The 25,144-nt window shown below is 46.3% G+C and overlaps 1 protein-coding gene across 6 annotated transcripts in view; it reads left to right on the forward strand.

Moving 5' to 3' along the window:
- Window positions 1-25,144, forward strand: part of LOC135903954 (histone acetyltransferase KAT6B-like) — a 144,105-nt gene that overhangs the window by 81,105 nt on the left and 37,856 nt on the right. For all 6 annotated transcript variants that reach the window (XM_065434459.2, XM_065434464.2, XM_065434460.1 and 3 more), the window contains one exon: window positions 8,345-8,580. In XM_065434459.2, coding sequence (XP_065290531.1) covers window positions 8,345-8,580 — 236 coding nt within the window. The remainder of the gene's footprint in view (window positions 1-8,344; window positions 8,581-25,144) is intronic.

The raw sequence follows: 25,144 nt of genomic DNA on the forward strand, positions 1-25,144 counted from the left end.
CTGGGAGAAGATTTTTTTAATTTTGCTTTTGTAAATTTTAAAACCTCGCTACTAATTGGACTACGTGATTGCCATGTCTAGAGATCGAACTTCAAATTGCTGTAAAATTGCTAATAGCTGCAATTTAAAAAAAGTAGTCCTACAGTTGTTGCTTACACTTTGTAGTATCCAGCCATATGTCTTTATAAACATTCTGGCTGATACTCTTCTTACAGTTGTTCAGATAAACAATAGGTGATTAATTTTAATTGTATCTGGAACCACTCAGTCAATTTAATAAATCAATTATATTTTTGAAATCAGCATGAAAAATTCTGTCTAGGTGACACTATTTATTAAATTTTAGCCAGAAAAATAAAGAAAAAGTTTCTAAACCCCTCTTCCCCCTTAAGGCCCCCTACCTTTCTCATTTTTTTTTTTCCTCTTAACTTTTTATGGCAACACTCTTCCATAAAGTGGTTCCATTGTGGCTGCCTTTGTGGGGGTATGCTGGAAAAAAAAAGTTCTTTTTTTTTTAGTTTTAGTATTCAGGCTGGAGTTTCTGACTAAATGTATCCGGCCAACATTGAAGGATAGGAAACATCATTTGTTGGATTAGAGCAGGAACAGAGGATAACAAAGTAGTACTTTGGCACACTACTTGCTTCATTTTGAAAGCACGGCCAGAGAAGACAGACCAATGCAAGACCTCTTGCTACAGTAGTATCAATCACACAGCTTACTTAAAGCAAATGCATTGCACAACTATGTTTCACATCCAATGAGAACTGTCTGTACAAGTTCCAAATGAAGCCATAGGTGGCTTGGGGTGAAGCTTACTTCCAGTGTTCTCCGTAGTTTTGTTCCCATTGCTGATAAAGTTTCCACATTTTTTCTTTTCTTTGAATGTGCTTATTCTCTCTGTATTTTGTACATTTAGATTTAAAAAAAGTGTCCAACGATTACAGTCGCTGACTGATTTTTCGAACTCCAAAAATTCGGACATGCTCGATTATTCGGTCTGCTTCGCGGCGGCACCGCCATTCTCCCCATAGACCATAATGTATAACAACTGCTGAAAGTTCAGACACCTTGCAACCTCTCGTCTGATTTTTCGGACACTCCTTGAGCCTACTCGATCGAGAGCACCATGCACTGGCCGGTGCGTGGTTCGACTTACTGAACGCCATTTTTGTTTTGAACGGAGCCTCCTTGCTGCCCCACGAAGTGGCGCTACTGCAAATTTCCGCTCATCATCATCGTTTTTGCCTGGTTCGATAGAGTGGTTCTACAGCAGTTCCGGTTTCAGCTTAGTAAGCCATGTCAAGACAATCCAGCAGCTGATTTGCTTTTTCGCGCGCGACGCTGCGAGCAGGCCACGTTTTTCGTTTGTGCGACTGGTGTCGTCATGGTGGTGTTTGCTTTGTCTGCTGTGTCGAGATTCCGGTGATCCAACGCGGCATAAGGAAACATCACGTCAAGTGTCTAATGGCGCCGACAGTGCCCGTGCAGACTGCGCTGAGGAGTGCTGGCAGGAGGGTGCCAGGAGACCTAAGATGTGTCGCCTTCCGATGTGCTCCCTACCGACACGGAAAATGTTCTGCCGAGACTTGCGCAGTGGTTGCATTGCGATTCCGGACATTGTCTCATTGGACAGTTTCACAGATGCTGACACTGCTGTACTGACATGCACAGAACTCGACAACGGCGAGATCATTCGTCAGGTTTCTGCTGCACCACCGGACGATGACCAAGTCGGAAGATGAAGCACCATGTGCTACGCTGCCGTCACATGTGGAGCGTGTACAAACAGTGACTATGCCGTACGACCCTCTCCGAGATTCAGGCTTATCTGATTGCGCGCAAACAGAATGGCGCGCAAGGCGCATTCAAGATTTCTTCAAGCCTACTGCCGAGCTCGAATAAGTGCATGAAAATAAAGGATTTTATTTTTTCCCCCTTAATCTGCTTTTTCGGACACCTGTTTATTAGGACATTTTCGCAGTCCCCGTGAGGTCCGAATAAACGGACGGCGACTGTGCTCCCTAATGCGAAATTTAAGCGCAGCTCGATACATATTTCTATTTCGCTGTATATTGAGGCACAGAATTCGAGACCGAAATCATTGTACCGATTGGCATTGGGCCAGTGCGATCAGTGCCTTTGCAGATGGGATGGAAAGGCAGTATGGGAATGATGGCATGAGGCTAGCGGCATTGGAGCCAGCTGTGGAAGAAGAAGAGGACAACTAACGGGCAAGCAGTGGCATGAGCGCAAGGGGCAGTATGGGAATGCTGGCATGATGAGTGGCATTAGAGCCAGCTGTGGAAAGAAGATGACGAATGCATGAGCAGTGGCACGGGCGTAGTTACGTCGAGGGACGCCGAGCTCAACCCAGGAACGGGCACCTAAGAGCTGCGCTCTAAAATAAACATTTTTAATTTGGCTATTTTTGTATTGTCCCAAAGGAGGTTAACTGCAAATATGCTTTCATGGTATGGCTCAAGGCATATACCACCATTTCCTTTGACATTTCGAAAGTGTGTGTCTCTGTGACATTGCTAACTAACAATAAAAAAGAAAAAAAAAAGCACAAGAGAAGTCTGGAGATAGCAGCCAGTTTATAGACTATAATGTTGTGCTGACTTGTTAGTATATGCTCCATGCACACTGTGCAAACAAAAACATGACTGAAGGCTAGATAAGTATGCACTTGTCATCTTTTCTTTGATTTGTTTGTATATTTATTTTAGAATTTCAACCAGTAAATTACAGTTTTTATGTCGAGAGCATTAAAAACACGCTGGAAGCACTCAAGAAACCAAGAGAAAGCACTAGAACTGATAACTGCAACATACAACCTACAATGATTCGGGGTACTGCTAAAAGCACCTCGCAAAGTGCCCACAAGGACATGCCTTTGCAAAGTAAAAGGTTGTCTGGTTGATTGATTCAAGCTTACCCGCCACATTTGCTTAGCGGCTATGGTGTTGTATTGCTAAGCACAAGGTTACGCGATCAAATCCCATCCAGGGGGGCCAAATTTCAATGGGGGCAAAATGCAAAAACGCCAGTGCCATCTGGGGTACGTTAACGGATCGATCCCTTGGTAGTCAAAATTAATCCGGAGTCCCACATTACAGCGTGCCTCATAATCAAATCATGGTTTCGCCATGGAATACCCCAGATGGGTTCAAGCTTGACTGGTGATATAGACTGGATTTCATACTGCAGTTTTTGAATGCTGCATTTCTAGCTTGACAAGTCAAAAAGCTTTACGAGAGCAACTGTGTTAGCGTAAAGCACTGCGTGTTGTCCAACTGCTGTATTGATGACCTGCTGCGGTAACCAGCATAACAGTTTTAGCCAGAAGATTTGCGTAGGTCTTTACTGCTAGCTGCTTATCAGAAAGTGGTGGTGTGTGGAATCTGCTTGTGACCAATGAGCTAACACCACAAGTGCCTACCTTTACCAAGTTCCTGTGTGTGTAGTGCGACTAAACTGCCACGCGAGCATATCCACAGCCATGTGCTGTCACTTACCAGAGTGTCTACCAAGTTAACATTTCCGAATTCCCTGAGTTTTCCAGGTATTCCCCAAGTTCCTTTGCAATATATCCTGAGTGACAGGAAACTTTGTTTTATGTCAAGATGGGCTATGCTGTGACTCTCTAGTAAACATGTTAAAAAAATTTGAAGATAACTACTGAATCCAATTTGAATAGTAAAGAATAGTGTTTATTTTATTCCAGAAGAAAACAAAGGGGGGGGGGGCGGCTAGTAAAATGCACGGCGAATAAGATATCTTCGAAAAAATGGTAAAACCCATTGCAAATCGAGTCGAACATTCTCAAATATGAATCAAAAGGAGATGCATACTGAAGCAAATATTTTCGAATATGAGCTATTTCTGTCAGCTGATAGCAACTCATTAGAATGAGGCCCGAACTTTGTCACAAGTGATGATGATGATGATATGTAGTGTTTATTGGCGCAAGGGCCAAGTGTGGCCAAAGAGCGCCAAGGCAGTGTTGATAAGTTCACAATGTAATTATGAGTTTGTCACAAGTGAGACGCTCTCGCAACAGCTGGTAAGTCAACCTCAACTGTCCTGACATACTCTCAGCCCATGCACAACACCTCAGTGTTGCATTTCACTGCTTTAAAGAGTTTCCTTTAGTTTGGATAGTTTAGTTTAGTTTGGACACCTGCAGCTCGGCGTCAGCCAACACAGTTTTCTTTTTATTTTTTTTTGTTTTTTTATTTTTTTATTTATTATTATTATTATTATTATTATTATTATTATTTTTGAGCTCAAGCTTTTTGAAAGAAGCAGCGGCATGTATCTTTTCCCATTCATTCCTCAGTGCTTAGGTCCTTTGCGTTCTTGTCCTCCTTCCGCTGTGCATTTGCCACACAGACCATTTGAAGCATCCTCTTGGACAGTTGAACGGCCAAGGTCCAATTTTTCGACCTCCCAAGGAGCCACGAAAATGTCCGAAAATCGTGCAGTTAAAAAAAAAAATGAATGCTTGCCTTTTACTACCCTTAATTCTTTCATTACCACGAGAAAATGGCCGTTTTTCATAGGTCTCAGAAGAAATTTTTTTGCCAGTACAAATAATACTCCAGCGCACGTTGCAGCATGCCAAATTGCACATAATGGAATGCTCTTTCCAAAAACATAAGTTACAAAGCAAACAATTTATTAGGGAACACACAAAAATTTGGAAAAGAGCCATTTTCTTGGCAAGTTGATAAAAACCAGAAAGAAAAGGCACAATATCTACACACGCATTATTAACAAAGAAAATTTAGAATATACATTTTAAAGATCAATGACTCAGGAACACTAAAAAAATTAATTCTCTGTACCACACCGTTCTTCAGCTACATAAAGAAAACTAGAGACCAGGAACAGCTTCATCACTCGTGCCATGCAATGAAGCAGTTCCTTGTTTTCGTGAGGCACAGGCGCATTCCGCAGTTTTCGAAAGAAAATGTTCGTCTTTTGGTCGATTTTTCGTTCCTGGTAGCACATCCTGCAGTTTCGCCTTTTCAGCATCTTTTGCGGATAGTGCGGCACTTCTTTTGGGACAGGATCTACTTGGGTGGCAACCTCTTCATCATCAAGCTCGAGGAGCTGTTGGGTGAGCTCCATCTGAAAAGCTGGTCGAAGTGGGTGCTCCTTTGAAATTCCGGTGTCAAGAGGTGTTGCTGGCGGTGCTCTTGAAAAATAATGAAGCTATTCACAACAGCGATGTCAGTACAATGAAAGAAGAGTGCTTTCCACCACCTCACGCACTTCATCAAAACGTTACAAGATGCAATCAGCTGATCCGACTTATCAACACAAAGCAACCCACAATTAGTCGTCAATTAGTAGCGGCTTCTCGATTGGTATGATAGTCCACACGCCTCCTCTTCTCTCTTTTCTTGTGGCTGTAACATGCCTGTTGGCAGTGCGCGCTGTAGACATCATGTGGGCAACCTTCCTGTCCTTCCATTGCAAATAGAGGATGTTGTCCCATTGGAGCCACCGTACATCACCTCTCTTTGCCTTCTTCTCCCACGACACGTCCTTCAGTTCAGGTGGGAAGCACCAACGATCTTTACGTGTCGTGCCACAAGCGAGGGTTTTCTGATTTAGCAGGTGAGCAAAGAGAGACGCAGATGTGTAAAAGTTATCCATGTAGATAACGTATCCTTGATTGAGGTAGTTACTGCACAGTTGCATCACCACATCAAATGCAAGTCCACTTGCACTAGCTGTTCCCGTTTGCCTGCGTACACTTAAAATTGAACGGAATAGCCAGTCTGTGAATCGGCAAGCACCTCCACAATTTGTATCAATTTGTTACAATTTTGTCCCGCATGTATTGCCGAATACCCAATCTTCCTTTCGATTTGACCATTCTTTCATCCACAGAGGTTCCGCGCAGGTTGAAAAAGTTCTCCTGAAGTAGTATTCACGTGTTGCAGAAGCCACAATATGCGGTGCAGCTTGCCGTGCAAAGCTACAGTAGTCACCTCCGGATTAGTGACACTTGCAGAGCGCAGAAGTACAGAAAACCGTCTCCTTGGCATAACGTTTCGTGAAAGAAGCCCTGAAAGGTATTCCAGTAAAGGTGGATGCGTGGCACATTCACAATGCCCATATAAATGAGCAGCCCAATGAACAGCACTAGTTCATTGGGAGTCACTTCTTTCCATGTCCGATCTCTTTCAGCATAGCTTGGAAGCTCCAAAATATGCATCCAAGCATATTTGTTCGTGTTCTTGGAGATAGTATGTATCACTTCTGCGGTGAAGAATAAGAGGAAGAAATCGCGCGCCATTGTAAAACGTCTTGCGCTGCTCCGAAGTGCTGGGCCGAGGTGTGCTCCGGGCGGCCTTGTTGGCGTGAACTGAAGTTTCTTCAGAGCCGGTGGCAGCACATCCTGGCCTAGCGACCTACGGACCCTGCAGATAACAAGAATAGCTCTAAGCTGGTGCAAAAAGGTCGGCAGATAAGTGCGCGCGACGCTGGTGACTGCTCAAGGCCGTAAAGGTAACTCACTGGTGAGCAGCTGCGGATGTCTCGGGCTGACTGGAAACATTGTCGCTGTCAGAGCTTGAAGCAGAGGTACTGTCATTTTCCGACTCGAAGCTCGAATCCTTGTCACTAAAATCAGCTGCGGGTGTAGAATACTTTCGAGCAGAACGCTTTCCGTGCAACGCAGTCGCGTGGGATGACAACGCTATGGCAGCGACCGGAGCGACTGGCGTTGTAATGATATAGTAACACCGGATGCGGTCCTCTGGCGTTTTTAACAAGAGAAGGGAAACCAAAACTGCTGCCAACTGGCTTTAAAGGCCAGGTATACATGTTGGACATGTGGCGGACCTTCAGGAATGCGTTTTCATGGAATAAAACCACACGGACTCCAAGTCAAAGCTCACTAGTAAATAGCTGGCGTCATTTTCGGGTAATTATCAACACTCAACACCGTCGGATAACAAAGCCAACAATATGATTCAATATTTGACTTGCTGGGAGTCTTTTGATCACAAAAACTTGATGTTAATGCTGCATTACCACGAGTGGCAGTTTTTTTTTCTCAAGCGTGGCCGCCACGCCCCCTTTCGCAACAACACATGCACATTAGTTCTCAAAAAGGTGCATGAAAAATTGGAACGTCGCCAGAGCGGAAAATTTAAACTTGTTCTACAAGTGCACTGCCTAGACTAATCGCTGGATGGCACAAGGTGCACGAGAAACGATTCCAACATGTCGAAATCGGCGATTTAAAGCATCGATCACCGGTGATCGGTTTGAATAGGTGTGGCAACGAAAGAGTTAAGGGCTCAAATCGCCACAGGTATATACAAAAGAAGCTCTTAAGGCCTGCCAGTACACTTAATAGGCATATTGGTGCTCGTACTGTAACAGGAAATGGTGGATGCACGTACGTATAATTAAGGAATACATAGTGTGTCCCATGACAGTTGCCCCTTCTCACGCTTGTTATGCTTCACCGCAATACTTTTGCATATGCTTCACCGCAAAACATTGTTGTATTGCGAAGAAGCTGACTTTCAGGAACTGGCTTTGTGATGCACACTGCGCTTTCCAAGCATCAAAGCCAATTGCGAGGACCACAAAGGCACAGCACTTAGCTACGTTTGGGTGCATGTCTCAGTTTCCCTTTATCAATTACTTCTTTCCACCTTGCGGGTTTCTGCAAAACTATTATGTCAAAGTCGGGTCTTTGCTTCTGAGTTGTTGATAAATTCGACTTCGCCTGACATCTGCTAGCCGCCTGGTTAGCTGAGATGGTAGAGCGGCTGCCCCAGAAATGCAGTGGTCCCGGGTTTGAGTCCTGGACCAGGACGAATTTTTCTTTAACTGTGAAGCTTTCCTTTCGAGGAACCCGTATGGGTTCCCTTTATAGGACTCAGCTACGTTTGGGTGGATGTCTCATTTTCCCTTTATCAATGGCGGAGACGGTGCCATTGCTGACAGCGGCGAATTCTTTCAATGAAAAACATGACACAGAAATGAGTATGAGTAATGAATATTTCCAGACTACTCAAAATCCCTGAGAATTCCCAGTTTTCCCAGTTGGTAAACACACTGATTTACACTTGGCAGTATCCTGAAAGTGCACACGTATTGCGTTGGACATCACATCAAGTGAATTAATTTCTGCCATTTTTGGTTCAGTATATTTCCTGGGCATTAACACAGTAAGTAAAGTAAGGAGGCATGCATTTTAGGGCATCATAACAGTTTTACCGAAGTACATTGATGCACTGTGTGGCACATTTTAAATGTGTCATATGATATGACACTCCCCCCCCCCCCCTTTTTTTCTTATTCTCAGTGTGCCACGAGTACCTCAGGCAGTCGTCAACAGTGCGGAAGGGAATGGCTCAGAGCCAGCAGATGTGACCCCGGAGGTGCCAAGGACTCCTGCTCGGAAGCTAAGGCGCCTCTCTGAAGCAGCCAAGGCTGCTGAGCCAGATGCCCCAAGGGAAGACCCGCCCGCTCGAAGGCTGAGGACCAAGGAGCCTGCCCAGACACCCACTACCTCTGTGGAAGCACCACGAGCTGCGACTGGTAATAACCCCTGGCCCACTGCTTGTGATCCAGAGCTTGCTTGCATAAGTGCGAGGCCGAGAGCACCAACAGTGAATTACAATTCAGGTTGTCAGCACTACCATAATGATCATAATTACGCAATTTCACTGAAACCGGAAAACTATGCCTATAACATATCCAGTGTCAGTGAAGACTTCATTGCATACTTTATTTCATCTTGTGCGATCACTGCACATGTATCTACTGTCAGCCGAAATTGAAACACGAATAGCAACAAACTCATTTTACACATATTTACATGGAAGTGTGACAAGTAATTGCTTGGTAGCCCTTTTCTATTTATAAAGTCCCAAGTGTATGTTCTCAGGTTTTTATTAAAGGGCGACACTGCTTTTTGCAGCTGAACACTGGCCCAAACATCTTTTCACGTTTCTTTGCTCCAGGATGGCATAGAGCATTTATTTTTGCTTGATTGGAACCCTATAGCAGCCTTGACTGATCTAGTCTTTGCCATAATCACTGTGAACGTGTCATGAAATGTTTTTTTATTATTTGGAGTTATGATAGCTCTGGTTCTACTTATCCTGTCACATGTGTGGTTTCAAACATGTTCATTGGACAAAGGAACAACAACACAGTAGTGCAGACAATCGCAAGGGCATTTATTGCACCTTTCATACACTAATGCCTTATAGTTGAATCGCTACCCATAGAACATGCCACATGATGGGCATGCAACAAATCGAGGAAGTCGGACTCGCCATGACTGGATAGGAGCGAATATGTTCGTTCCTATGCCGGACATTAAAGTATAATCATTCGATTGTACTGTCACACCAACTGTGTCATGTTTGAATGATCGTGTTCGTCCATCACGGTGCGCCGCTTCCGAGCCTTCTCCGGACGGTTGCACGAAGCATGTCGGTGCGTGCGTGAAACATCCGCGCCGCTCGCCGACCTCAAGTCAAAGAGGAAAAGCCTACTCTCTCTCATGCCCCCTCTTTTAGGTGGCATTAGTGGTGCAACTCTCGTGCCATCTCTTGTAACATGCTGCAACCACACTGACCACAGCCAGGACAAAGCTACACAGCAAAGCCGGATAATGAGACGTGAGCCATGCGGGGAATGCAATATCGGGGACGTGTGAAAGTGGAGCGTCCCCGCACACAATAATGCCTTTTTTTTTTCCTTTCTTTCTTTCTTTTTTTGTTTTTTTGTCAGAAACGTACAACTGGATAGTGTAGTAGGCCTATAATGTGAGCAAATATTTTACAAAAATTTTACAAGCCTATTCAAATCAATCACCAGTGACCGATGCTTTGCATCGCCAATTTCGACATGTTGTAGCCGTTTCTTATCCATTTAAGACCATCCAGTAGTAAGTACAGGCACTGAACTTTCAGAATCAGTTTAAATTTTCGCGCTCCGGCGATGTTCCGATTTTTGACGAACTTTTTTGCGAACTAATGTGCGTATGTTGTAGCGAAAAGAGCCGTGGCTGTCACCTTCTGCCACGCTCTTGAACAAAGCATGCTGCACACGATTACGCTGCACTAGCATAAATATTTTGTAATGAAATGTCTCCTAGCAAGTTAAAGGGAGACGTGGGTTCCAAAACCAATTTTGTTAATTTTAGAGTGAACTGGATGGTATTTAACAGTATCGTTCAGTTTTTTTCTGCTGATTGCAAATATCTAATTCAGGGTGTCTACCAACCGGGAAAACCGGGAAAACCGGGAATTCTCAGGGAATTTGAACAGTCGGGAAAAACTCGGGGAAAACTCAGGGAATTTGTGCTTCTATCAGGGAAAATTAGCTGTAACTTTATTGAAAGGGAACGAAAGTCGTGTTAATGCTGGCTCCAGTAACAGAGGAATCGCAACGAATCGTCATTGACGCCGTGTCATCGGCACGATGTATTGCCAGAGTAGTTAACGACCGATTTTCTAGACGCCCGATTTTTCGGACATGCCCGATAATTTGCACGGCTTTGCGGCACCACCACGTACTCCATATAGTCAATGTATACTGACTGCAAGTCTGAAATGGCATTAATCAAAGCCGCCACCGCCGCTATTTTGATTATCTCGCCGCCTCGAACCGGCACTCTCGCAGGCAGATCCGCTGGCAGCCGTAACCACGACCGCGGCAACGTTAGGTTTAGCTGCTTCTATGTTCGCTATTAAGCTTCTTGCCGTGCGGTGCCGTGTTTCTCATTGAAATAATTCGCCACTATCACCAATGGCACCGACTCCGCCTTTGTAATCCTAACGATTGGCTTTGAAGCTCGCAGAGCACAGCGTGTTGCGTAATGCCAGTCTCCGAAAGTTAGCTTCGCCTCAGTACATTAGTGTTAGGCGGTGAAGCATAACAAGCGTGGGAAGGGGGCAATTGTCACGGGACACAGTATGTATTCCTTAATTACACATGCGTGCACCCTGTCTCCTGTCACAGTACAAGACCTGATATGCCTAATAAGCGTACTGGCAGGCCTTCAGAGCTTTTTCAGACGTGCCTGTGGTAATTTTAGCCCTTAAAGGCAGTTAAAGACATGCATTAATTTTTTTCAGACTGCCCTTTTTTTCGTTTTTTTTTTTTGCCGAAAGTCCGAAAAATGAAATGTTGACAGTACAACTGACCAAGGGGATGCTTCAGATGATCCATGTGGTGAAAGCGTGGTAGTAGGAGCATGAGAACAGAAAGGACCGACGCACTGAGGAATTAACGGGAAAGGAAGGGTGCCGCCGCCTTTTTGAAGGAGCTTGAGCTAAAAAAAAACTAAGTGTTGGCTGACGCTGAGACACAGGTGTTCCTCATCCAAACCAAAATAAATTGTTTAAGCAGTGAAACCCAACACTGAGATGTTGTGTACAGGCTGAGAGTATGTCAGGACAGTTGAGGTTGACTTCCCAGCTGCTGAGAGAGAACCTTAGTTGTGACAAAGTTCAGGTCCTCATACAGATGAGCTTGCTATCAGTTGATAGAAATAGCTGATATTAAAAAATATTTACTTATGTATGCATCTCCTTTTCATTCATATTTGAAAATGTTCGACTCAATTTGGAATGAGCTTTACCATTTCTTTCGCTGTGCATTTTACTAACACCTTCCTTCTGTTTTCTTTTTAAATCAAATAGATATTACTCCTTACTATTCAAACTGGAGTAAGTCATTTTTTTGTTTCAGCATGCTTACTAGAGAGTGACAGCATCGGGCAATGAGGTGTCAGCCTGTCTAAAACAAAGTTCTGCAGCTCATTCAGGGAATTTCGCAAAGGTGCTCAGGGAAAACCTGGAAAACTCAGGGAATTTGGAAATGTCAACTTGGTAGACACCCTGTAATTAGATTTTGTAACAAATGATGCAAAGCTTTTAATCCGGAAATTCAGTCAATTGCTTATGGGACATTTCAAGAACTTTGTCAAAAGCAAAAACAAAGTACAGTCGCCGACCGTTTATTCGGACCTCACGAGGACTGCGAAAATGTCAGAATAAACAGGTGTGCGAAAAAGCAGATTAAGGGGGAAAAATGAAATCCTTTATTTCCACGCACTTATTCGGGCTCAGCAGTAGGCTTGAATAAATTGTGAATGCGCCGTTGCACTCTGTTCCGTTTACGCGCAGTCAGATAAGCCTGATAAGCCTGAATAAGTCAGATAAGCCTGATAAGCCTATAGGCGGCTGAAAGCACGGTCACTGCTTGTACACACTCCGCATGTGACAGCAGCGTAGCACATGGTGCGTCATCTTCCGACTCGATCATCGTCCGGAGTTGCAGCAGAAACCTGACGAATGATCTTGCTGTCGTCGAGTTCTGCGCATGTCAGTACAGCAGTGTCAGCACCTATGAAACTGTCCAATGAGACAATGTCCGGAATCGCAATGCAACCACTGCGCAAGTCTCGGCAGAACATTTTCCGCGTCGGTAGGGAGCACATTGGAAGGTGAGAAAACTTAGGCCTCCCGGCACCCGCTTGCTGGCATTCCCCAGTGCAGTCTGCACAGGCACTGTCAGCGCCATTAGACACTTGACGCGATGTTTCCGTATGCCGCGTTGGATCACCGGAACCTAGACACAGCACACAAAGCAAACACCACCATGCCGACACCAGTCGCACAAACGAAAAACGTGGCCTACTCGCAGAGTCGCGCGCGAAGAAACAACTGAGCTGCTGCATTGTCTTGACATGGCCTACTAAGCTGAAACCGGAACTGCTGTAGAGCCACTCCATCGAACCAGGCAGAAACGATGATGATGAGCGGGGATTTGCAATAGCGCCACTTCGTGGGGCAGCAAGGAGGCTCCGTTCAAAACAAGAATGGCGTTCAGCAAGTCAAACCACGCACCGGTCAGAGTCGGTGCGTGGTGCTCTCGATCGAGTTGGCTCAAGGAGTGTCCGAAAAATCAGACGACAGGTTGCAAGGTGTCCGAACTTTCATCAGTTGTTATACATTATGGTCTATGGGGAGAATGGCGGTGCCGCGAAGCAGACCGAATACAGTGAAACCCTGTTCATACGTTTTTCACCGGACCGAGGAAAAAAACGTAAGAGCCGGGAAAACGCAACAGTGAGGAAAGCTCCGAAAATGAATGAAAACAGTGCAGCTTCAACTATAGACAATTTATTTCCACAGAGTGCGCTTAGGACTTTAAAAAGTCTAGAATGGTGGCTTGCAGTTTCTTTCGCTCGCTAGAAATCACCACACGTTTCTCAATAGCCTGGAAGGCCGCATTACTGTCAGCGTCGCTGTGAGGTGTGACGTACCTGCGGAGGGGTTCCAAAGCCGCCACCGCTTCTCCAAAGCTAGGATTTCGCAACTTCCCGGCGTCATGCGGCTCGTGCTCCTCGTCGTCACCGCGCCACGGCAATGGCAACAGACCAAGGAATATCCACGGGAAATTTTGCCCTCTTTGGCGCAATCATGCTAACGTGGTAACGATTGTTTAGTCTTGCTGCGGAGCGCGCACGTCCGAGCAGCCCGGTTGCGCGTAGCGCGGCGTGGTTTCGTGAGAAATGTAAACAAGAGAGGAGAGCTGGCCCGATAGGCGGAGCAATGCCAACTTCCGGCTTCCCTTTATAGCTTCACAAAGAGTGACGTCAGGGCCTCTCCTGAGTTTCCTTCCTCCGTGAGTTGACCCATCCAACAAACCGTGCGGTGACCGTAATCACAGTGATGATAGTGAGAGCATTTTTCACGAATGGCCACCTAGTAGCGGCCTCTCGAACTGGCGTGCGGCTTCTTGCAGCCAGTTCCATAGCCAAGCCCGGTCAAAACTCGTCAAAAGCCAAAATGGCGGTTGGAGCGGTTGCCTACTATAGCCCAGGCGGGTTCGGGTGGCGACGCATCATGCGGGAACGTTTTCACAGCTACTACGTAACAGCGGGGTTCCTTATACATTGGATCCTATGGAAGCTATGCCGGGACCGGATGAAAACGACGTAGCAGCCGGGAAAACGCAGCAGTGAGGAACGTAACAGCGGGGTTCTACTGTAATCGAGCATGTCCGAATTTTTGGAGTTTGGAAAATCTATCGGTGACTATATACAGCCAGAACACCAGGGAGTAGCTCTAGCCGGTGATGTTATTTTTATTGTTCTCAGTGCTCTTGTAATCGCAAAAAACAACAGATGTAAACATAATTGTAATATTTTTGCTAATTTTCATTTGTATTTGGTGGGAATTAAAGTTTAGCCGACACTATTAGAAATAAATAAATAGCATCACCGGCTAGATCCATTTGACACAAATATATTGATACCAACCAAACATTTCGCTGGTACTTAGAAAGAACATATGAATGTCCCCCATAAGGCAGTGTGTGGTGTCCTAAAAAATGAAGCTAAGAAAAACGAATTTAAACTATGAGTTCACTCTAACTTTCAATGGCCTAGCAATATGGTAATATGAATTGCATCATTGTGTAGCCCTATCTTTCAGCAACAAGTTCATGACGTATATATGGCCATTGTGCAAAAATAACACTGGGATACTGGTTGCAACATCATGCAGAGTCATTGAAAGCAATGCCAGAAAGCTAGCACCACGCGCTTCACATTTCTATTTTAGTTCCTTGTTGAACAGAAGGCACACAAATGGCATCCCTATACAAATGAGGTTGCACAGAGTTCATGGCCACAACAATATATGTCCTATCCACAAAGTTTATGGCTACAACAAAAAATCTTGATCAAATCCCAGTGGTGGTGCCACATTTCAATGGAGCTGAAATGCAAAAAAGTTCATGTGTAGCGCTTCCCAAGTGGTCAAAATTAATCCAGAATCGTATCATGGATTTGGAACTAGAAATTCGCACGGCGGGGGCAAGCCTCGCTGTGCGAGCGTGATCGAGGCGGCTTGCCCTGCCGTGAGCGCATAGGTGCGCGCGTGATCGAGGCGGCCGTGCTGGCTCCAAGCCGTCGCGTGTGTACGCCGCTACGTTCAAATGGCGCCCTCGGCGCAACCGATGTGGGCAGCTGTCGTACGCAGCAGTCTGGAACGCCGATCGCACCGCTGCTATCTTCGAGAGTGTTGCGGAAAAGCTCGCCTCCTGTCAACAGAGCACACTTGGTCTGGGGCGGCGGAGTTCGATATATCCATTTTACATCTGGCCCCGTTCGAAATAAAGAATTAAAAATGCATGCGATTTTCCATGTGATATAGAAATTGTTCGATATACGCAATAATTCGATATATCCATGTTCGATATATCGAGGTTTGACTGTATTTCCAACCAGTTTCCAAGAGTTTCGGTTTTCCTTCTCATAAAATCCAGGCAAGGGGCGGGGCGCTGCCAGTGTCACTGCACAGTTACCGAAAGTCGCTTCCGGCGTCGTCCCGCATGGCTTCGTCGCGAGGAAAGCGTCATGTGCGCGAAACTGCGTTGCACCCGCACTTCAATTAGTGGTGAGGACTTGAGTTATAAGATGACAGCAAAACAGATTCAAGCTCTGCCAGCGACAATGTTTTGAGTTGGCATGAGGACATCCGCATCTGTTCACCAGCGAGCTTCCTTTACGGTCTCCTTGTGTGCGCTTATCTGCCAATCTTATTGCACGACCTGAGAACTCTACCGATTATCTTCAAGGTGCATACTTTGCTTGGTTATGTTGTGCTGCCATCGCCAACAAAGAAACTTCTGTTCACACCAAGAAGGCCGCCTGTAGCACATCTCTGCCCAGCCCCACGGATCAGCGCAAGACAGTTTACACCCGCCGTGGGATTCCTTTCTACTCTTCTTTTCTACAGAGGTGATAAAGACAATATCCAAAAATGCTAACAGATAAGCTTGGGTACATAATCTTGTTGCCCAGCTATGCTGAGCTTGATCGGTCCTGGAAGAGGTGCATGACTCTAGACTGATTGATGAAGTATGTTCCTTGGTCTTCTCTTCGGACCATCTTCAGGAAATGCCGAAACGGCAGAACTGCAAAATGTGTTACGAGGCCCGCAATGTTAAACAAAAACCAGATGTTTTGTGGGAAAAGTGCAATGTGCACCTATGCTACACAAAATCCAGGAACTGCTTCACCGCATGATGAATCGACTAGTCTTCGTTTCTTTTTTGTATCCGAAGGATGGCGGTGTACTAAGCGTTTATTTTTTCAGACAGTATTCCTGGGTTATTTATCTCTGAAATGTATATTCTGAATTTACTTTGATGTTTTTATCAACTGGCAGCAAAAATGCCGCTTTCTAAAATTTTTATGTTTTGCCTAATAAATTTGTTTGTTTGGCCACGTATGTTTTTGGAAAAGCATTTCATTATGCACAATATGCTATGCTGCAATGTGTGCTGGAATATTATTTGTAGTGCTAACTTTTTTTCTGGGACCTTTAAAAAGCTACTATTAACTCGCGGTAACGAAAGAGTTAAGGTATATACACTTTACAGTCAAAAATTTAATTTTGGTAGATAAAATTACGGTACTGCTCTCCCTGGTTAGGCTCTTTTAATGCTAATTATGGCGTAAAGGTCTGAAAAAAAGAATTAATGTCTTTGCTCTACCCATAATTCTTTGGGGTTTATGTAGGGCTACCTATGAGCTGTGCAATAAACTTGAATAAAAAAACATGATGCATATTTGGGGAAATATTCATCAAAAACTAAAAACTTGCAGGAATATGGCCTTTTCGAGAGGTGATACTTTGAGAAAACTGGCCATAATATAAAATGTTGTGAGTAATTCATTAATCTTAGTTTATTGCACACATTGATGAATAATAAAGCAGCCTGCTAAATTTTGAGAATATCTTTATTGAGGAAAAGTCTATGAATGATCATAATTATGATTTTGATTGACGTTCCGTTGAACAAGGTAGGGGTAGTGACATAGTCATATGGCCTCCTTGATCTAACCAGATTTTACATCTATTGCAATCTAGCATTTTGCCTATCTTGATCTTTTCGTTCTTCACTGAAGCTGTCTATATAGTATTGAACAGCTACTTGTGCCTGTAACAGTTATCAATCTCTTCTTTCTTTTTTCTCCATCAGTACTCTAACAGTCTCTTGCTTATCTCAACTGCTGACCAGTAAATGCTTCCGTTCGCTTTGATTCGCAGTGCTTCTGAAACGCAGACGATTCCTACTGGTATTGCCAAATCAGGCTATAGAAATTGCCCTTTAAGTGAGCTTGAAGCAAAATTTTATCATTTTGACATCATATAATTGATGTATGCAAAGAACTAACTCATGATACCTAACTTACCTACATACTGTGACGTCACAGTTAAGGGACGACCTTTATTGAGCCTGAGAGATGCGGCAAAGGACCCTCGGCCCAGTTCACTATGATGATGCGATTACCCGCACAATGAAAAGGAGCACACACATGATGATGATAATGCACAGATGATGAAGTGCACAATAAATGCTCACACTAATTTCCCCCGCACGAGAGCGGCCATCCTGGCCGCAGCCTAGAAGTACGGGGAACGGTGCGTGAACAGCTTCATACGAGGAACGTGGACCACTTCGGTAGAGGAGCAACGGCAGTCAGTTGAGGGAACAGGGGTCACACGATAATTAACGGGAGAAGTCATTTCCAGGACCTTGTATGGGCCAATAAAGCGGGACTGAAACTTCTCGCACAACCCAGGAGTGTGAACTGGTGTCCATAGCAGCACTTCATCACCGGGCTGGTAGAAAACTACGCGATGAGATGCGTCATAATGATCCTTGTGATCCTGCTGTCTGGCTTCGGTGTTGAAGCGGGCACGTTGGCGACAATGGTCAAGGCAGGAAACATATTCTTCGCAGGAAGATGGAGATGGACTGACAGGGGCAGAAAAGAAAGAAACGTCGAGAAAGGAACTAGGTGAACGGCCATAAACAAGGTAGAATGACGCGAGTAACTGGTTGTGTGTTGAACGGAGGTGTTATACGCAAAGGTGACGAATGGCAAAATTGCGTCCCAGTTTCTGTCATCTGGTTGAATATAGGCAGCTATCATGTCGGAGAGCGTACGATGAAACCGCTCAGTCAGGCTGTTGGTCTGAGGATGGTAACCTGAAGTCGTCTTGTGAGTTGTGCCAGAGGCTCTGAGCACTTTGCCTACCAGTTCTGAAAGAAGTGTCTTTCCACGGTCGTTCAGAAGGACACGAGGGGCGCCGTGAATGGAGGTAGCAACTTCGGAAGCAGATGCAGAACTGACACAAGCTATTTCGGCATAGTGCATGAGGTGTTCGACGGCTCTAACTATCCATTGAGTACCAGCTGGAGTCATGGGAAGTGGCTCATAGGGATCAATGCCAACAACCTCGAACGGTTCCGCAGGACACGAGACCGGTAGTAGCTGCCCGGCAGGAGCTGATGTTGGCCGCTTTCAATGCTGACAAATGACGCAGGAAGAGACGTATCTCGCCACACTGGTAGACAGGCCATGCCAATAGAAGCGGCTTCTTATGTGGTCATAAGTTTTCTGGATGCCAAGGTGGCCAGCAGTCAAATCGTCATGAAAGGCCTGAAGGGCACGAGCATGAAGGCAGCGAGGCAGTATGGGCACCCAGCGTTGTCCATCAGGATGATGGATATGGCGGTACAGCACGGAGTTTTGTAGCTTGAATTGTGTCAGCTGTTGACGGAGCCTGGCGTTAGGCGGGCGCGAAGTTCCACGAAGGCGATCTATAATACGTTGCGAGGTTCTCCTCCGTGCTCTTGGGACAAAGGAACGACAACACAGTAGTGCAAACAATCACAAGGGCATTTATTGCACCTTTCATAGATCAATGCCTGCTAGCCGAGTTGCTATCCACAAAACATGCCGATGGGCGCGCGACAAATCTAGAAGTCCGACTCACCGCGACCGGATAGCGAGCAAATATGTTCGCCCCATGCTGGATCCCAACGCCTGGTCGTTCGCATGTACAGTCACGTGAACGGTGGCGCGTTCGAAGGCAGGCCACGCGAGGCGGTCTCGCAGCAGCATGGGTCCGCGCTGTTCGCGGGACCTCCTCGCTGTTCGCCGACCCGCCGGGAAAGAGCCCGCCTGTTCCCCCCTGCGCCCCCAAGTAACCCTGCTGTGAGGCAGCGTTAGCAGCGCAACACTTGCGCCATCTCTCGTACTGCGCCTCAACCACATCGACCGCCGCGGGCGTAACGCAGGCCACGCGGCGAAGCGGGATTGCAGGAGATGGGGGAAAACAAGATATCTGGGGATGCGCGAGAGTCGCGCATCCCCACAACGTCAAAAGTACAAATCGGCGAGTTGAGACGAAAATGATTCATGGTCGTCCGAAGTGAGATGGTCAAGAGTGGCAAAGGACAAAATTGCCGTTGAAGAGACGTCAGGGATTGCGTCTCTGGAGGTGGTTGCGGAGTCATTGATGAGTGCGGCTGTAGGAAGCGGGCAGCGAGAAAGAGCGTCGTCGTCTTGGTGCTCTTTACCAGACTTGTAGATGATCTCAGTCATATTCTTGCAGACGAAGAATCCAGCGACCAAGACGTCCTGACAAGTTCTTGAGTGTTGACAGCCAACATAAGGCGCGATGGTCCGTAACGATGATAAAATGCCGGCCGTGGAGATGAGGGCGAAACTTCTGGACAGACCAAACGACAGCTAGGCATTCCTGCTCGATGATGGTATAGTTCTTCTCGGCAGGTGCGAGTACGCGGCTTGCATTTGCAACGACTCTCGCACAAAGAGGTGTCTCGCTAGAGGAGGACAGCACCAATTCCATAGCCGCTAGCGTCCGTGTGACAGAGGACAGGTTCAGATGACAGAGGACAGGTTCAGATGTGAGGGTGCCCTTCAGCTGGTCAAAGGCAGATTCACATTCCGGTGAGCACACGAAGGGAGCACCAGAACGAAGTAGATTGTGTAAGGAAGCAGCTATAGAATCGAAGTCGCTTATAAATCGACGACAATAGAAAGTGATGCCAAGGAAACTGCGTAGTTCTTTTGTCTTTTTTGGTCGAGGAAAGCAAAGCACCGTCAAAATTTTGTCGAGATCAGGTCGAATACCATCCTTGCTCACAATGTGATCTAACACCTTGATCGTTTTGCTTGCAAAACGGCACTTTTTGGTGTTGAGAAGACCAGCGTTAGCGAGGCATGTGAGAACCTCGTCCAGACGTTGCAGGTGCTGGGCAAATGTAGATGAGAAAATAACGATATTGTCCAGATAGCACAAGCATGTTTTCCACTTCAGGCCGCGCTGAACAGTTTCAATCATGTGCTCAAAGTTGCAGGAGCATTGAAGAGGCCGAAGGGCATGACATTGAACTCATAAAGGCCATCTGGGGTTGCAAAAGCTGTCTTTTCTTTGTCGTCTTCGTGCATCGGAATTTGCCAGTAACCTGAACACAGATCAAGGCTGGAGAAGTACTCAGCACCTTGCAGAGAATCGAGGGCATCGTCAATGTGAGGCATAGGGTATACATCCTTGCGCGTAATGTTGTTGAGCGCTCGGTAATTGACACAAAATCGCACGGAGCCAGCTTTCTTTTTGACCAAAACGTTGGGAGACGACCAAGAGTTAGCAGAGGGGCGGATTATCTCACGTTGCAGCATGCCGGCGACATTTTCCTCAATCTTGCGCTCGACTAGAGACACCCGATATGGCTGGCGACGTACGATGGATCTGCCGCCTGTCTGAATGCGATGCGTTGTGACGAACGTCGGCCCAATGCCAAAGAATGGGCGTCGAATGAAGTTGCATAGCTCTTCAACAAAGTAACTGTTGCGTCTGCGAAGAGGTCAAGTTGGGGCTGATTACGACTGCAAGAGGGGAAGTAGAGGGACAATGTCCAGCATAAGTGATTTCAGAGGTAGCCGCTTTAAGGGGAACGACGCAGAGAGGCTCGGAATCAACTACGCAAGCCAAAGTGGCGCCTTTAGGAAGGAGAATTTTCTCGGGTGTTGTTTCTTGCGGCGAGAAGCTCAGAACCATTGTTAAATCTCACTAGACCTGATACAATGGCTATCCCTTTTGTCAAACAACACACAGAAGGTAACACTAACACATCTCTATGGTCAATGACATCGGACATGATGGTCAGAATGCTCAGCCGTGCTCAGCCAGCAGACTTATCACGGCACCTCACAGCGGTTGCGGTATCTATGCTACGTAGCAGACCGTAGCTATAGGCAACTGCAGTGTGTATGTGCAGTATTCGCTTTGCGCACAACAGGGCTTCAGTGGCCGCCCGCTCTCACATGCTCTAATCTGGCCCTGCTACATAGTGCAGACTGGCTTTGTCCTGCACCAGCTTGACCGACATATAGTAGCCAAATCAAACTTGTGCGTTTTGAAGCTCTTTCAACAGCTCAGTATGAAGCGACGTTTGCAAAGGCATGTAACCAGGAACAACCAGGGGCGAGCGTGCTGGCAAGCATGCGTGTGGTCTGATCTTAAGTTTCGTGTGGTTATAGGCTAATTGAATGCTCAAAACTAGTCAAAAGTAGCAAGGCCCTGCGGCTACGACACCAATAAGCAGGGTCATTTCGATAATTATGGAAATTTGAAAGCAGATTTTCAGTTACTTTAGCCTGTATTAAACTGCGACAATGTACACAGTAACAGTAGGAAGAAGCGCACTGGTCCAAACACAGTTCTTGAGTGCTGTCAGCTATTGGTCAATAGCAGCCGTGTATAGGGATCTGCTATATGTATTACGAAATAAAGCATTCAGAAAAGAGTGAGGAGCAGGCTTCTGTTGAAAAGAATATTTGAGAGAAAGGTGACTGCACTCCACTTGCAAGCACCATGCACCGCGCAAGACTGCAAAACTTGATTAAGACGTTCACAGCAGTGTATGCTATCCGCAGAGTGTGGTTTTCCACCAAGCCAGAGGGATGGTTCTGGACCACTTTAAAGATTCATAAAGGCAGTGTTGCGGCTTAGGGTGGCGTTAGGGCAAAGAATCCACCAAGCCCATCTACGGCTACGTGAGGTTGTAAGAATCAAGGAAAAAGGATTTATTGGCTTCGTTACAAGCATAGAGTTTCCTACAAAAATTACTAGAGGGAACTCTGGCGCTGCAGTCGTTGTCCTACCATGGGAATGATGGGAAGTACATGGATTTGTCTGATCTTTGTGCTTGTGGATTCAGACGTTCTTGTGGCTTTGTATATTACGCTATATAAATCTTATTGTCGTATATTTCAGCGCAATTTATATTCTTCGAAGTGCATAAGACGCCGGGAACGTGTACAATCGCTATTAATTGCAACGATTGAGCTTTTCTATATGCCCAAATCGAAACGCGCCAAGCGTCTCAAGGCACCGGCATGTCCGCGATAAATTCATAATTGCATTTGATTCGCTTGTCGATACATGCATCCGTGGCTTAATGGTTTCAATATCAGGCTTCTGTACTAGAGTCCCTGTGTTCGAACCCTGCCGTCGGGCAATTTTAATGATGTTTATTTAATTATTTATTATGCAATACACTGTTGAAAATGACGAGTTTACAAAGTCACAAAGCCATTTGAAGCCAAAAGGGCGAAGTTTAGGCAAATCCATTTACTTCCCATAATTCCCATGCTGGGACAACCGTTCCTATTGTAGCTCACTTAGACACTAGCGCCAGAGTTCCCTCTAGTAATTTTGTAGGAAACTCTATGGTTACAAGGCTCCACTTACGGAAGTCCACTCTATGCAGGAGCAAGTTAAACGTCCCAATTCACATCAGGACCCTCTGTCCCCTGCTCGAAAAGTCTCCGCTTTTAATACCGTCGTCTTCCCTAGGCGAGTCAACTAGGGAACCTGAAGACTGTCCATCAGCAAATCACAATCATCAAATCCATTGCGATACTACGCCCAGGCTCGCAACACTCCGCAGTTGCGAGCCTGGGCATGGTATCGTCGTTCTTCGGTAGCGTTGCATTGGATGGGGACCCCCCTTCATCCTTAGTTCAGGCTGTCGGGTAATAGTGGGGGTGGTGGCCGTTTGTGGACCCATCAAAAGTCATTGTCCACGCTGCGTTGACCTCTGTATAGGCACTGATGGATTGGTGGGGGTTGGCGTTGTCTACTTAACTGCGAATCCCAGGTCGCTGTCGTTGTTCCGTAGCACCCCCCTTAATCCTTAGTTCAGTTTATTGCGTAATGGAGGGGTGGTGGCTCTTTGTGGTGTTGAGATGTAACGCCAGACAACATTTGAAATTCACCCAAGAACATGCTACTATGGGCATATTCACATGACTTACAATATCATTTACCCAATTCAGGGACAAACAGATGTGTCAGTGACACAGAACTGCATTGTGAGCTGTTCGACTGCATTCCCGACCGCTGCGGATGCATTTCAATGGGCGCAAAATGCAAAAACGCTTGTTTACCATGCATTTGGTGCTACAAAACATAAAAGAACTCCAGATGGTCCTGCACTACGGCGTGCCTCGTAACTATATTGTTACGGGGTTAAAAACAGTAAGACTTGTATTTACAGAATATTTACAATAATCGTAGCGGCTGACAAGATGGTAGACAGTGCGCAAAGACCAGAACATAGTCTTCTTCCGACGATGATTAAAACATCTTTTTCATCAGCGTGTCACATGACCCCTGGCGGCTGAAGCACCGGCTCGGTGCTGGTTAGGAGGCGGATGAGTGATACAACTTGAGATGCGCGACGTGGACCATGTCGGAGCGATGCTGAGCCACGGTTGGCTCAAGAGGGGCGATTTCGTTTGTGACATCACTTACTTTACGCAAGACACGGTAAGGGCCAGAGTAGCGTGAAAGTAACTTCTCCGAAAGGCCAACGCGTCGCGACGGCGACTGAAGGAGAACCAGGGCGCCCGGTGTGTAATGGACGTCATGATGGCAGGCATCATATAAGCACCGCTGATTGTCCTGCGACTCCACAAGTCGACGTCAAGCAATATGGCGTGCTTCTTGTGCTTTGAGGATCACTGGCGTACTCGGATGTGGAATTCAGGCTAGCAGGCAGAACGGTGTCGAAAGGTAACGTAAGGTCGCGGCCAAACAAGAGGAAGAATGGAGAGAAGCCTGCGGTATCATGGCGAGACGAATTATAGGTGAAGGTAATGAACCGCAGCGCAACGTCCCAGTTGCGATGGTCATCGGAGACATACTTGGACAGCATGTCAGTAAGGGTGCGGTTAAGGCGCTCGGTTAGACCGTTCGTTTGTGGATGGTAAGCAGTAGCAAGTTCGTGTTTTGTCGCGCACGAGTGTACATTGTCATTGACAACTTTAGAAAGAAAGTAGCGGCCTCGGTCGGTGAGGAGCTGTCGAGGGGCGCCGTGGTGAAGGATAATGTTTTCTAGGTGGAAGTCGGCGACATCGGTTGCACAGCTTGTCTGAAGAGCCTGTGTGATTGCATATCGGGTGGCATAGTCTGTTGCTGCAGCAATCCACTTGTTTCCAGAAGCAGACGTAAGAAAAGAGCCTAAAAGATCAACATCTACACGGAAGAATGGATCTGATGGTACGCTAAGTGGTTGAAGGCGACCGGCAGGGAGTGTGATCTCTTTTTGCATCGACAAAGATCACGCAGCGACACAACAGCAGACGTCACGGTATAGACCAGGCCAAAAGAAGCGCCGATGAACGCAGTGATAAGTCCGTAACACACCAAGGTGACCTGCAGTCCGTACATCATGAAGCTGGGCGAGAACAGTCTTGACGCAGATGCTCAGGCACAACGAAGAGTCCGGCAGGGCCGTCCGGGCGCATATTAGAGCGGTACAATATACCATCTTGAAGTTCAAACATGCGAAGGGAAGGATCGGGCGTCATTGAAGTGAGCCGTTGAATAAGGTGTTTGCAAGGAGGCGTCCCGACATTGTTCGGCTCCAATGTCATGAAAAGCAGACAGAGAGAGAACGGTGACAGGTATGCCGGCCGCAGAAACGTCAGGAGGGTCGACAGGATGGCGCGACAAGCAGTCCACATCTTGATGTAACCGGCCGGTCTTATGTACAACTGAGCGCAGAGCCCAGCGGCCAAGGCGCTCTGAAGGACCTTTGAGGGACGAAAGCCAACACAGAGCGTGGTGATCAGTGAGGACTGTGAATTGGCGGCCGTACAAATAGGGGTGGAATTTACCCACTGCCCAAACGAGAGCCAGACACTCGCGTTCGGTGATAGAATAATTGCTCTCCGCCGAGA

The sequence above is a fragment of the Dermacentor albipictus genome, chromosome 1, assembly GCF_038994185.2.
Source record: "Dermacentor albipictus isolate Rhodes 1998 colony chromosome 1, USDA_Dalb.pri_finalv2, whole genome shotgun sequence".
In the NCBI taxonomy this organism is placed as follows: Eukaryota; Metazoa; Arthropoda; class Arachnida; order Ixodida; family Ixodidae; genus Dermacentor; species Dermacentor albipictus.